The sequence below is a fragment of the Corvus kubaryi genome, unplaced genomic scaffold (assembly GCF_017639235.1).
Source record: "Corvus kubaryi isolate FWS band 111438036 unplaced genomic scaffold, C.kubaryi_AGA036_p1.0 37396, whole genome shotgun sequence".
NCBI lineage: Eukaryota > Metazoa > Chordata > Aves > Passeriformes > Corvidae > Corvus > Corvus kubaryi.
The window spans coordinates 16,650,126-16,664,298 of NW_024581135.1; the positions used below are offsets into that span (position 1 = coordinate 16,650,126).

Genomic DNA, 14,173 nt, shown 5'->3' on the forward strand with positions numbered 1-14,173 from the left:
CTTTAGTGCATCTGTTAAAGTTGGAAATTGACATCATGAAACCATGCCAGTACACTTCTAAGTAACTCATTAGGTTTTGAATTTAGTAGGTGGGTTTCTGGTTTTTGACCTTGAATATTTTGGTATTTTTATTAGTTTTAAAGGTTGGAAAAGTGTTGTCTGTTTTGGAGGATTAATAAGTCTTCTAATGTAAACCCAGCAAAGATGTATATAAAATTTACCTAACTTTAACGAAGTACTTTTTGGAATTTAATTTGCATTCTTAAAAATTATTTTTTATATTATTAATATAAATAGCTTAAATTAAACAATTTTTGTCACAAATGTACCTGAAAGTTGCTAGAATAAATATTCCTCTTCTAAAAATAATAACCTGTAAATTTATTCTTTAATTATGAAGTAACAAATTCTGGAGGCATTCTGACCAGTAAGAAGCACCTTTGAATTTTTACTTAGTCTGTTGCAGAAAACATTAGTTCGGTCAAAACTCCTCTAGAATTTCGCAAGTAGGAAAGCATATTTCAAACCTATCAGGTTTGGGCTTTCTCACAGTCATTTTATCATGCATATTCTGCCCAGCAATGGAATCTCTGTCACAGGAAGGCTCGAATGTTTTTGTTGCTACAGGACTTTCTGATACTTAGTAGAACTGGTAGGCTGGGACTTTGTTCAGGGGCTGATGAACCATATTCCATGTCAAGTTCACGGAGCAGTAGTAGAATTGGAAGCAGGGAAGGATCTAATAGAGAATATTCCGATATCTGGGCCCAATCTTGCCATCTCGTTGCATGGCAAAATAAACTAGCCAAGGCATCACAGAACACATTCCAAGTCAGTCATGTGTGCAATCATCCACTGTGCAGTCTGTCTCTATTCATAGTCTTGCAGCAGTGCTGGTGTAAATCTGTAGAGATTTCTATACATAACAAGCATAAGTAGTGTGATTTTGTGCTGAAATTGCAACTAATTAACAAAAGGCAAGACATTTTAGAATGTTTGGGGATCTTTAAAATTCTATCTCTTAGGGTGAACTATTAACTATTTGAAGGAAAGCCAGTTAAGTTAATACTCCTGAATCATCTAAAAGTACATGAAAGAATCTTCTGACCAAGAAACAAGTCATCGAATACAAGATCGTTATCCTTCTAAGGTCTGTGCAAGAAAACCAGAGAAGTGTGAGATCATCAATGCTAAGTGAACTAAATCCTTGCAAGATTTCTCTCTGCATTTTCACTGGTTCAGAAATTAAAAATTTAAAGCCTTTGATAAAGGATTACTACCAGTATAAATCTTTGTCCTAATCAAACTTTCAGTAGTTGAATTTTATGATTTCAAAAGAGAACAAAAATATTTTTTCAAGTAGAGTTGATACTAAAATTACTTGTATTTTTTTTTGTGTTGCTTTTTTTTAACCAAACTCCTGTTTTTTGAATGACCTTTGTACAGTGCTTTACTCTAGTAACTTCCTCTGTTCATTGTGTGGCCTCCACACACTGTTGGATTGTCCACCATGCTGTTGTTAACAGTTTACTACTTAAGTTACCGATAGGCCACTTGTTTTGCCAGTCTCTAGAGCTGGGAGCCATGTCAAGCACACAGAAGCCAGAGTCATCTCGGCCAGATGGTGTTTGATACAGATGGATGGTTGGTTGTCATGCAGATCTTCTAGTTGGTAACTTGTTGCTGCCATCTGACTCAAGGAATAATTTGTGCACACTGGCTGTCAAAAGCATCTTCTCTTCTGTCTGTTTTAGCTGTCATGTCTGTGCTCTGTACAGAAGTGTTGACAAGACATTGCTGTTGTACATTTTCAATTTGGTTCTCAGTGATTTTTCTGCTTCATGAGGTCTCTTATAGCTGCTGGAGTGTACTGCTCTTTGATCACTTTTTTTTTTTTTTTTTTTTTTTTAAACCCAACAAAAACCCCCTCTCATAGTACAACTACTACCTGGCCTTTTAAAATCAATTTTCCTTGTAGATATTTTCCTGCCTGCTTTACAGACAAACACAGCGGATAGTAGGAGGGTATGGAATTTAAATGTGGCTGTGATTTGAGAAGTAGATAGCACTATGGATAAACTATGAATAGACATGAAAACAGTGCTGAGTCTTGTCCCGGATAGTGACAGGTGGTGACCTGTTCAGTAATAGACATATTCCTAATTTCAGAAAAATTCAGTGCATTCCTGAAAGTTTTCTTGTTGGGATTTCACAAGTTTTTTAGCACCTCTGTAACTGCAGCATTAGGCATGTGCTAAAGAAATGTAATCGTTTTGAATTTTAGTATCTTCCTACCACCTGGCCATTCATTCAATTAATGGACTGTCTAGCAAAATTTATACAGTTTGGTGAAACACAAGCAATATTATTAGAGGAGTCTGTGTGGCCTGTTTATAGCATGAGCTGTAGTATTGGAGACAAAGGATGTGGCTTTTTGCTTACCTTCCTCCTCAGCCCCATTATGTAGGGTAGAAAAACAAGTCCACTACATTCAAAGAAATGTAAAAAACTGTTCATAGGCAGTCAAAATGGTTTACAGAATGTCTGTTGTATGGAATAAACAATATTGTTGTTTTCCATTTAAAATCTATCTTTTTAAAAGCCTATTTTTATATAATTTGTTAGAAAATATGGGGGGGGGGAAATTACTTCTTTCTATAGATAAACTAATTGACAAGCATTCTGAAGAATACTAAAATTTCAATTAAAAGCCTGATGTATTCTGCGTCTGTAAATGAAGAATCCTAACTTAAAAGTTACCCTTTACAACTGCCACAGCTGTGAAAGAGTTACTAAAACTCAAGGTTTATTTCCATAATACCTTTTCTAACCAGTACAGTCCTGAAAAGATGGACTTGCCAAAGGTTTTTACACAGAGGACCACAACTACAGTTATCTTTAAAAATCAGAGCGCATTTTATATGCCAAATAGGAGACCCCTAGTCAAAACAGAATAAGATTAATGCTAATTAAATTATATTTGCAGACAGAAAACTACATGCAGCAAATACGTGAACAGCAGGAAAAGATAGAGCTTCAAAACAGCATTATTGCAAAACTGAAATCACAGTTGGCTGCTCTGAATGCTAATAGAGGTATGTACTCCAGTTTGCACATTATTGCTTTTTATGCTGTGTTGCACTGATGAATAGTTCTGACTTTGTTGCTTCAGTTTTTACAATATACATATTTCAAATGAGTATCATACTTTCCTGTGAATGTGAGAGTTAACACAAATGTGCCGTTTCAAGATCTATTTATAAAATCCAACACTTCTGGGGTCTCTCTTTATCCTCTTCAAGAAATTGTGAGATTTTCTATAGAGGTAGAACCTGCTAACACTGAAGCCAATAAAAGTTATGAAAATATGGGTTCAAATCATTCACTTGAATTTTAAAAAAATTGTTACATAATTAATTTTACACTTATCTGTTAATAACTTTATTTCAGGTTGTTCTAGATGTGAGTGCTATAATTATATGTCTTTTATGTTAGACGAGTCTTGTGACGCTAATCTTATTGCATAAGCAGAACTTTATAAGCAGGTAATTCTCTTTCAAATCAAATAGTCATTGATGGATAATTTTTCAGTGTTTGACTGTATTACACAAATAAGAGAAAAGAGTCAAAGTAACCATGTGTTAATCTGCCATGCTCATTAAATATTTATTCACACTAGCCTAACACTCCTGGTTTTCATAAATACTAGCAAAGTGGCTGACTTTTATTTTTAAGAGTACATGTACATTTCTTTATTGCCAATTTAGTCTTACATTGTCTCTAAGCACAGAATTTGGCTTCTCTTGCTTGTTTAATATGAGGGCTTGCTCAAAGAACATAAAGAAGTTAATATAGTCTAGCTTCTTTTAATTTTGTTTGTACTTAGAAGCCAACTGAAAAATGCAGCAAATAGTCAGTTGCTTTTATTTTAATTTAAGGCAATACACATCCTTACATTCTGATGCATGAAGACATTGAAACATCCAACTTACCTATCAGCCAGCTCTCTGAAAAACTGAACATAGCAAAGCAAAGAGAAAAACTCCTAAAGGTATGTCACTTAAGTTCACTTTTGTGCTGTGATTATACTATGAGAACCTAAAAGATAAGGGAGATTTTTACTGGTGCCTTTGAACTGCATGTGAAGTGTGTGAGTGTTGTGCCACTGCAGCCTGTTTAGGTGAACTAAGCATTATCTTTGGTCGTTCCCAGTGAAATCTCTGTTTGGCCATCAAGCTCCCTAGAACAGTTTTGATCATAAAGCAGGAACTTAGTTGCTTATTTATTTCTTAACTTGCCAAAACCCAAAAAAGGGCTTTTTCTCTCTTACAAGAGCATTTCACATTGCAAACGGTCTCTCTAGTTTTGCAAGAAACGGAGAATCTGCACTCAAAAAGTGGTGGAGTGGGAAGTAAACGATCCATGGCTCCAGAGATGCTGATTTGGGTTTTTTAAATAGCCAGTGTTAAGATGATGTCTCTCTGCCCCTCCTTACCAAAGTACCATTAAGATTTTCACTACAGCCTACTGAGTGTAACAGGAATAAGAGTAAAGTAATAGCGCAGAATAGCTGGGAAGTGCCTTGAATGGATTTTACATATTGAGAAAAGACAGTGACAGAGATGCACAAAGTTGCATTGTTCTTATCGTAAATCATCTCACTGTGGTTTTTGAGAATTGTCTTGTAACATAAAGTCTCTTATTTTTGAATGTGAATCTCCATAGTTACATAGCGGAGACTTTGTAAGGGTCATAAAAAGACCCTTGTGAGAAATCAAGCATTAGAATTAAAAAGAATCAATTTCAGGATTTATTTCCTAATCTTCAAACAAATTAATTGTGCTAAATTCAAAGAAACACATTTTTTATCAGAAATATAATTGAAAAGTAATTTCATTGGATTACTGGTGCTTGCTTAATTATCCTGAAGGAATCTTATATGAGATGAAGCCCTTGCAAACATTTTAAACATACTGTCAGCAAATATTTATATACACTCCTTTTCTATTTAAAAGGAAGTCTTTATATAATTTTTCTACACTAGAATCTGTAATCATAAGATGTCATTTCTTTCCTAATCTCTGCACTTACTTGGATTAAAACACAGCTGAAGGGTTAATTCTTTGGTGGAGCATCTTTGCATATTTTTGCCATTTGCTGTCTTGAGCTGGATGAAAATTATGTCTTACAGTTGCACACGAAGATCTGACCAAGTCTAGTATTTCATACTCTTGTTTCTGAATGCTTACTAAAGAGCAATAGTTTTAAGCAACTTAGTCACATAATGAGTTAGGAATGAAAGGAAGCTGTATTATTTGCTCATCTCATGGGGAAACACTGAAATTATGTGATCTATACAGGAGATTATAATAGGCAACACATGAGAAGCTGGAATCATTATTTCAGGAGCTATTTTCCTAATGGAATGTAGGTTATTTTCTTTATCTGCATATTTGTTTTATGTAGCCAGTTACTGCAGTTACGTCTCAGCAACAGGTATTTCATCTGGATTTTGCTTCTTCTATTCCATGAACAGAAATATTTCTGAAATGCCTCCATGCAGAATGAATTATATAAGTCTGTCTGCATGGTGGTGCGTTTAAACCCAGGCACATTGCTATTCAAATAAGGTCTTTTTAGAGGGGATATGTAGAGATTTAAACCCATTCAAAGTTGGGTTCACCCAGCCTATTCTATATTCCTGTTACTGGGAAAAAGCATGGAGCTTGGAAAATATGTTTGACTGGACAAAGGCTGCCTTCTGCAGAGGCACATGGATATATTTGCACCATCCTTCCAATGCAAAGAGGACCCTAATGTTTGTTATTGTGTCCAGTAAACTTGCACTAATCTGGCAAGAATGATACAAAAATGTCCAGATAGCATAGCAGAGGCACACACACTTGTACTAGCTCTGGCTGTGTCTTGGCCATGCAATTCATGGCTATCAGTGAAGATATACAGCAGTGTTTCTACACAGGTTATCATTTTATTGAATAAAAAAACCCCCACAGTAAGCCAGTGGTTCAAGGGAAAATTGGACAACTGCATGGAAGAGACATCTGTTGAGAATTAATAAATACATAGACACTATTACTCAGAAGATCTGGGAATTTATTAATGGATATATCATTAATGTCTCCTGTTTTCTTGTACTTTTTTTTCCCCAGACATCATATTTTGACATCTCTTAAACTGAAAATCCATCATCCTGTCACTGACCCAGTATAGTTTTCTTGTACATAATTCAATAAAGTATTGGCTTTTTCAGGTATTGAAATTTGGAAGTTTGAATATTCTATTTGAAAGCCTGTATTTTTCTAATCATATTCTATCCACATTCTGTTCTAAACCAGATAAATTATTCCTACAGCCATTGTCCTCTACAGCGTCCTTGAAACTCAGTGTCTCTCCCATGGCAGGAGGTGCCTGGGTTTATTGATACCTTTTGAAACTGTCATTTGTTAAGTCCAGTGGGATTTTTAGTGGACTGTATTCAGTCCTGCAGTAAAATTAATAGAAATCCTGAATTGATTGTAATAGGTGCATGATTAGAGCTTAAATTTCAGGGGTTTAAAATGAGGGAGGGGCTGTCTTTTCTTTGTTTTCTAGTAGGTGGCCATACATGTGTATTTTATATGCTGCTGTCAAGGTCTGTTGCCTGTGTGTCATAAAATGCTTTAGGATTTTTTTGTTCACATTTGTCTTCACTGAAAGAGGTGAGTGAACCAAATTGGCTTGGTGGTCAGTACCAAACTGTATACAAGATTAGCAGAATTTTTCAGCTCTCTGCTTGAGAGGACCAAAGGGGCCTGTATTGCTGCCTGGTTTTGAGACCCTGGCTAAAGTTAAGTAGGAAGAATTTGGATCCAGCTTCTGTCTCAGAGCCAAAGCTGTGCAGCAAACCGAAAACCTTAGAGATGAGACAGTGTCAAGGTTCTACTTTTTAGTACAGTCAGACAACAGAATTGTTGTAAACTCAGTAAGACATGAAGCTAAAGTCAACACCTGTGACAAGAAAACATGCTCATGATCGCATTTTGCTGGTTCAAGAATCTCAGTATTAAACACTGTGTGGAATTTGTTCATCAGAGTGTCTTCTGCCATGAAAAGGAGGAGGAAACTATGTGTTAGGAATGAATGAAGCAAATGTTATACAAAACTCTTCATCCTGCAATAAATGTTTAGGTCTTCTTTTTTGTGCAGGACATAAGCAGAGGAATGGCAGACATATGGTAGCCATCTTTATGTTCTAATTATGGGGCTAAAATTACTTACATAACTAAGAGTAGCTACTGCAGCAGTCTTGTAGAGTTGCATGTTCCAGTGCATACCAGCTTCTCTAGTGTCGCTTTGTTTCCTATCTTTAATGCAAAGAAAGCTGTACTTGATTTTTTGCTGGCTGGTAATATTGTGCATTTAGCTGTTCTTTGCTGCTGGTACTGATGTATGCAGTAGAATTAGGCCCTAATATAAGATGTAAGAAATTGTAGTATTGATAGCCTTTTCTCCCATTGCTTCATCTGTTTAATCTATCTCTACCCAATAATAGAGAAGAGTTTGTGGGGAGACTGTTAAAAGTCACAGTTAGTATTCCTTGAGATGACTTATCATCAGTTCATCAGTTGATTTGTGTTTTTCCTTGAAACTAGCTGACCATTTGTTTTTTTAGGAAGCCACTGAAACAGGCCATTGTAGCACACTTCAGGGAAAAATAAAAGGACCTGCCTTTGCTGCAGTACAGTCTGGAGACTGACTGGCTGTGGAGCAGCTCTGCTGGAAAGGAGCTGGGATCTTGTTAGACAGCAAGCTGACCATGAGCCAGCAGCGTGTCCTGACAGAAAAGAAGGGCAACAGATCCCTGTGTTGTAGTAACAGGAGCACAGATAGCACACCCAGGGAAGTGGGTATCGCCCTCTATTCAGTGTTCACTGGACTGCATCTAGAATACTACATCGGGTTTAGGGACCTCCAGTACAGGAAAAACATTGACAAACTACAGTGAGTTCAGCAGAAGCCCCACTGAGATAACTGGGGGCTGGAGTACATATCCCATGAGAAGATGCAGAGACTGCTCTTGTCCAGCCTGGAGAAGTGGCTTCAGGGGAAGCTAATAGCATTCCAATACCTACATTCAGGTTATCAGGCAGATGGAGCCAGGCTCTTAATGGTGGTACACGGCAAGAGGATAAGAGACAATGGGCAGATGAAACAGAAAAGGTTCAGACGGAACATAGGGGAAAACATTTCACCATGAGGACAGCCAGGCATGGGAAAAGGTTGCCCAGAGAGCTTGTGCAGTCTCAGTCCTTGGGAAGTTCAAGACCAAACCGAGTAACCTGATCAGACATCATAACTGACCCTGATTTGATTGGAAGCTAGACAACCCTGGAAGTCCTTCCAGTTTCATGTATCTTCTGATCCTATAAAACCTCTGCAAAAAAGATACTGATCTGTTCATAATACATATGTAACCACTTTTCTGGCAGCTACTACCAGCATGTTTAGAAGATCCATTGTGTTGCCAAGTACTTAACTGAGCAGGTATGACCTGTGTGACATATTTATAAAGTTTATCAAGATTATGAAGTTTTGTAAACTTCAGTGAGTTTATAAGGGTTACCACATCATTGCAAACCACCAAGCACAACACTGGAAACTCTTAAGATCATCAAGCTATGAAGCGTTGTATTATTGAAAAATCCCAAAAGGTGTAATTGTTTCTCCAGTGTTTTTCGTGGTATCCTGATGGTGCACAGGAATGATGATTTCCATCAGTATGTACTGATAATGTCTTCAGTTGCATGGCTCTTCTTATGTGGCTTTTTTCCCTGCTTGCTTAAATCTTGTCCTCACTTCCTGCAGATGTAGGAGAAATGGAAGAGAACTACTGGCCATTACTGCAGTGCCTCTAGTTATCTGAAGGCTTTTGAAAGCCCACATGTGAATTGGAGCTCTAATAGTCTCAAAGAGATAAATTATGCTGTATCACAGGCTCAGTGATTTATTTTACTGTCCTTAAGATACAATTGTTCCTCAAGGGCAAGTGTTACCTTTGATGAAAGTTTTTTCCTAGGTGTTTGGATTTCCAGCAAATAATGATGAAGGAAAATACAGGAGAAGCTGTATCCCCTTACCTTTTTTAAATGGGAAATTGAATTTGACCTGCCAGAAATGCAAATCATAGAAGAGTTAGGATTAAGGAGTTTTGCTGGGATTGAGACATGCCATTTTTAGACAATGTTTTGAAGTCACTGAGCAGAAGAGGCCTAATCTGGATCCCTAAGATACCACCCAAGTCTGGAGTTGCATTGAAATTCTTACTGTAGATTGGCTATTCAAAGTCGCAGTTGAGACCATAAACCAATGCCTTCAAAGCTATTTTTCTGCAGGTTTTTCTTTTTTATCCAGCTAGTATAACTTTTTGAGGCTAAACAGTTGTGTCAGCTGCATGTACACTCATCCATGCTTAGCCAGCCGGTGTCTTGGTAAACCAGCTCTGGACCTATCCCTGCATGGCTGTCTTTGTCTAGAAAGGTAGCCCCTACCTACCTAATCTGCAAATGCACAACTGCACCCTGTGTAGGTTCCATTTGAAAATAAAACAAAAGGTCTTGAAAGAGCACTTAGTTGCTTCTTTCCTCTTCATCTTGCCTTACCTGTCTACAGAATATTTAACCTTGTTTCACTTACATTCTTCTTTAAGAGTTAACCCTTTGGGCTTACTTCTCTTGCAGAGACAGTCATGGGTCTTGGGGACACTTCTTGTGACGCGATACAATTCTCTAGATTTCATAAACTAACAGCTATAAGGCTTTCATAGCCGCAGTTTTAAACTGTAGGTTGTTCCTTGAAAATTTTTGCAACTACTATCTTTGAGCATATTAAAAATATTGTTTGTTATTTTCTTCTTTATTCCACAAAAATCCCACATAATTAAAAGTTCCATGAATTGCTAGGATGGATCATTAAAGTGAGAGCAGCCAGGGCTCTTTATTCCACAAATCTTTATAGGACTGAAATACTTGCAATACAATCCTGGTTATACATAAAGATTGGAGGATGAGAGGCAGGAGAGCTGCCCTGCAGAAGGGGATATGTGGTTTGGGTTGATGGCCATTTGATAGGAATCAACAGTGTCCTTTGGCAGCCAAAAGGGCCAGCTGTGTCCTGGGGGGCATCAGGCACAGCATCGCCAGCCAGGCAAGGGATGGGATTGTCCCGCTCTGCTCTGCAATGGCGCAGCCCCACCTCGAGCACTGTGTGCAGTTTTGGGTGCCACAAAAAGGACATCAAACTGTTAGAGAATGTCCAGAGGAGGGTGACCGAGATGGTGAAACGTTCTGAGGGCAAGATTTAGGAGGAGCAGCTGAGGTCACTTGTTTGTTGAGCCTGGAAAAGAGAAGGCTCAGGGGTGACCTCATCACAGTTGACAACTCCCTTGAGGGCGGCAGTGGATGGGGAGGTGCTGCTCTCCTCTCCCTGGTGAGCAGCGATAGGACACGAGGCAACAGAATCAAGTTACATCAGGGGAAGTTCAGGCTGGACGTTAGGAAAGGGTCCGTCACTGAGAGGGTTGTTGGTCACTGAACAGGCTCTCCAGGGAAGCTGTCATGGCACCCAGCCTGTCAGAATTCAGTGTCTGGACAATGCTCTTGGTTCTGTGGTTTAGGTTTAGGTAATCCTGCGAGCAGCAGGGAGTTGGACTTGATCCATATGGGTCCCTTCCAATTGGAGATATTCTAGGATTGTGTGATTGTGTGATTGTGTTCTTGGGTTTGCTCAATTTGCAGAGTTATCACTATCTTCAAAATGGTATAAGATTGAAATTAATTAAATACTATTTTATGTATCATATATGCAAAATATACATAAAATGCTAATGTAAATGATACAGTAAGTGAACTGAGTGTCTTTATTTTGTATAAACACTAATTTTTGTATAATATGACTTTCAGAAATTCAGAAGATGTAGTTGTTTTGAGTAATCACCCATGATGAGTTACATCTATGTGTAGTGGTAGAAGATCTTTACTATCAATTTAAAATTAATAATGTAATAAACAAGACTGACCCTTACTTATGATGCAAAACCTACATTTAGCCTATTATAGACTGCTGAATAGTGATATTCCACAAGCCTCAATTATATTAATTGTACTGGTGTTTCTAAAATTATTTTTTAGGAACAGTTAGACAGTGAGAGCATGAAATTGAAGCAACTTGAGGACAAAAGCAATCAAAAGGAAAGAAAGCTTTTATCTATTATTTCCAATCAAGATGATAAAATAAGAAATCTGAAAAGCAAATTGCAAGAATTAAATGAAGCACAAAAGGGTATACAGATGCCAACGTATAAAAGGGAGGTAAGATAAGAAACCAAGTAGAGACAAAATGAAAAAGACAAATATTTGTAAATTATTACTTCTTTCAAACATGAAATGTTTGGAATTCATACTAATTATTCTAATAAATTTATTTTAAATTTCAGAATTCTATAATTACTAAGAAATTGCCAAATTATATAAAGCACATAGGGAACACCATTAAATACATATTGGTTAGTTTGTGTGTTAATTATTTTATGGTATGTCTTGAAAATTTTCATATTTGTGAAAACTCCTGATTAGCATTTCTGGTTTATAATTTTCAGTTTGAAGTTTTGACCAAGATTGAGTTGAATTTTTCATTTTTATGCCACCCTATTTTTGTTACAGAATAGCATCCAGGGTGCTATTCTGTCCTTGTGGGATAGCTAGAGTGCAGTCATTGATGTGACTCTAACCATGTATACACATATTAGCTACCTAATCTAAAGTGAACACAGGTAAGGGTAGGAGCACAGCAACACGTAACTTGTTGCTATTGGACTTCCTGAGCATTGCTTAACTTACTGTGGCAAGCACTTGTATTCCGTGTTGCTGGGTGTAAGGCAGCTCAAATGCATCTACAGGAGCTGCAGCTGCACTTCAGCCTTACAGGTAAGACACACCTGTAGGCTATGGACCTGTGGCTATAGGCAGTGTATCAGCTTATACGGATTTCTAAGCTTATACATCTTTGAAATCAGCTGATTTGGCAGGCGTGCTCAAGTTCGTGTCTGACTTGGAGCACATATGAACTACCCAGGCCATCTGGTAATGTAGCTCTAGTGGAACTGCAGTTTAATGACTGGTTATTATGAAAACTTCCCTTAATGCCTGGCAGATGTAAAACTATGTAATACTGGAGTGAACCACACGGTGGTAGTCAAAGTTAATAACTTATTTAAAAAACTGCTAAAACTCCTGACATCTTCGCTTCCAATGTGTTCATTGAAATTTTCAGTGAATAAATTTTTTAAGAGGTAAAATAGCTGTGTAACAAGCTGATACAAAAGACAGAATCTTACCTTATACATGGCTGAAAAAGAATTACAATCAAGCAATATTCTTAGAACCAGTTCCCTTTCAAGGGAGTATGAGCAGAGAAATGCCACACTGAGTTAATAAGTTAAACTAAAAAGAACTAGGAATTTCACACAAACTGCTTTTGTTATTTTGACAATGCTTTGAGAGCTTTCAACAGGACTGGGTGAAGGACCACATGAAATTTTTATTCATATCAAGGTGAAGCACAAAATTAATATGCTAATGTGCTCAATATTTTCATATTTTACTTCAAGGTGAAAAGTAAGAAAGTTGTTCCAGATAAGCCTGAATTATCTCTAGGGATCTCTGGTATTTCACCTAGGCCTGAAAGGTAAATACTTCTGCAGCATTTTTCAAATCTATTTTTGTCTTTTCTGCAATTAAGACCAGCTATTTCCCTCTTTTCTACACAGTACCTTAACAACTGGCTGGACAGGGAGTCGGGAGGGGGGAGCATCAAAGGTCAAAGACTTAATGCAGGAAGATAACAGAGCCAGCAACTATGTAGAGTCATAGCTGGGGCTTTACAAGTATGTAAGAATAAGTTGGGAGGGAGAAAGAGAGCCTCTTGGTTCAGCAGGAGGTTAAACTCTGGGAAACAGCAGTGCATGTTAATGCTGGGGTTTGGATAAGCATTAACTGCCTTGCATTAACTCTTCTGGACAGGAGTGTACAGCCATTATGGATTAACTAATGGCAGCAGAGCACAGGAGCCTGCTGTGCTGCCAGGAAGAGGTCTGACAGGCAGCATGAAGAAATAATTCTTAGTCTGATCCATCCTAAATGAGAGAGTTTGAAACCAAGTTTATCTGTAAGCTGAAGCCAGCAAGCCCCTGCTATGACCAAGGCAGTCGATTTCCTCTTCTGCCAGTGATTTCGGAAAAATATTGACCAAAATCTTAGGTTTGCATTTTTCGTAGGATAGGCAGTAATGCCACTTTTAACAGCTTTGCTGAGGTCAAATAGAAGATTCTCTAAGGTGAGGTTAGGGGAGTGTTAAGGGAAAGTGTCATAAATTCTTGCTGTCTTCTTATTCTCTTGCCTAGGCATCTGCTTTTGACTACTTCCATACATAGGCTAGGTGAACTACGTGAATCTTTAGTCTGGCTCACTACTCCTTTATGATAAGAAAAAGAGGAAATAAGACTGTAATGTGAGAAAGACTTGTCTTTTTGATTTATATCCAAAAAAATGAAAAACCTTTACCTCTCTTCTGTCTCCCTGCTTTCAAATAGCTCCCTTACTTTACTGTTTTCTTGGAAAGAGGTATGTGACCGGTAAGATTACTGGTAATCTTACATTAGTAAGATTATAGTATCACAAATGTCTAGCAAATTAAGACTGCTTCATCCAATCATAGCTATATTTTAAAGTTCTGATTAGAAACTTCAAATTTTTTTCTTATTTATCAAAACATCTGAAAAATCATCAGAATGTGTTAACAGTAGCAATTTTAACTCCTTCTGTAGATTTTTTTTCAAATGAGATACAAATAGACATTTGTGTGTTCAAAAAGAGAAACACAACAGAAGTAGGAACACAGTCTGCTATATGAATAAGCAGTAAAAAAGGAAAACAATTCACTAGATTAAAGAAAAATCCCTTTCTAGATCTTTTGATATAAAGATGCAAAAGAGAACACAAATCGAACTTCACTTTTTCATCTTTGAAGTTAATTTTATAAAATCCATTATATTGTGCTTAAAAATATAAATTACTCAGCAAGTTTCTCAAAATTTCACAATGAAATTTTATGGGTGCAT

The 14,173-nt window shown here is 37.3% G+C and overlaps 1 protein-coding gene across 4 annotated transcripts in view; it reads left to right on the plus strand.

The window, feature by feature from the left end:
• TANK (TRAF family member associated NFKB activator) overlaps positions 1–14,173 on the plus strand; it is a 32,761-nt gene that overhangs the window by 9,374 nt on the left and 9,214 nt on the right. For 3 of the 4 annotated variants that reach the window (XM_042040861.1, XM_042040862.1, XM_042040863.1), the window contains 4 exons: positions 2,987–3,095; positions 3,939–4,051; positions 11,187–11,366; positions 12,665–12,741. In XM_042040861.1, the coding sequence (XP_041896795.1) occupies positions 2,987–3,095; positions 3,939–4,051; positions 11,187–11,366; positions 12,665–12,741 (479 nt within the window). The remainder of the gene's footprint in view (positions 1–2,986; positions 3,096–3,938; positions 4,052–11,186; positions 11,367–12,664; positions 12,742–14,173) is intronic. The other variant, XM_042040864.1, reaches the window with a different exon arrangement.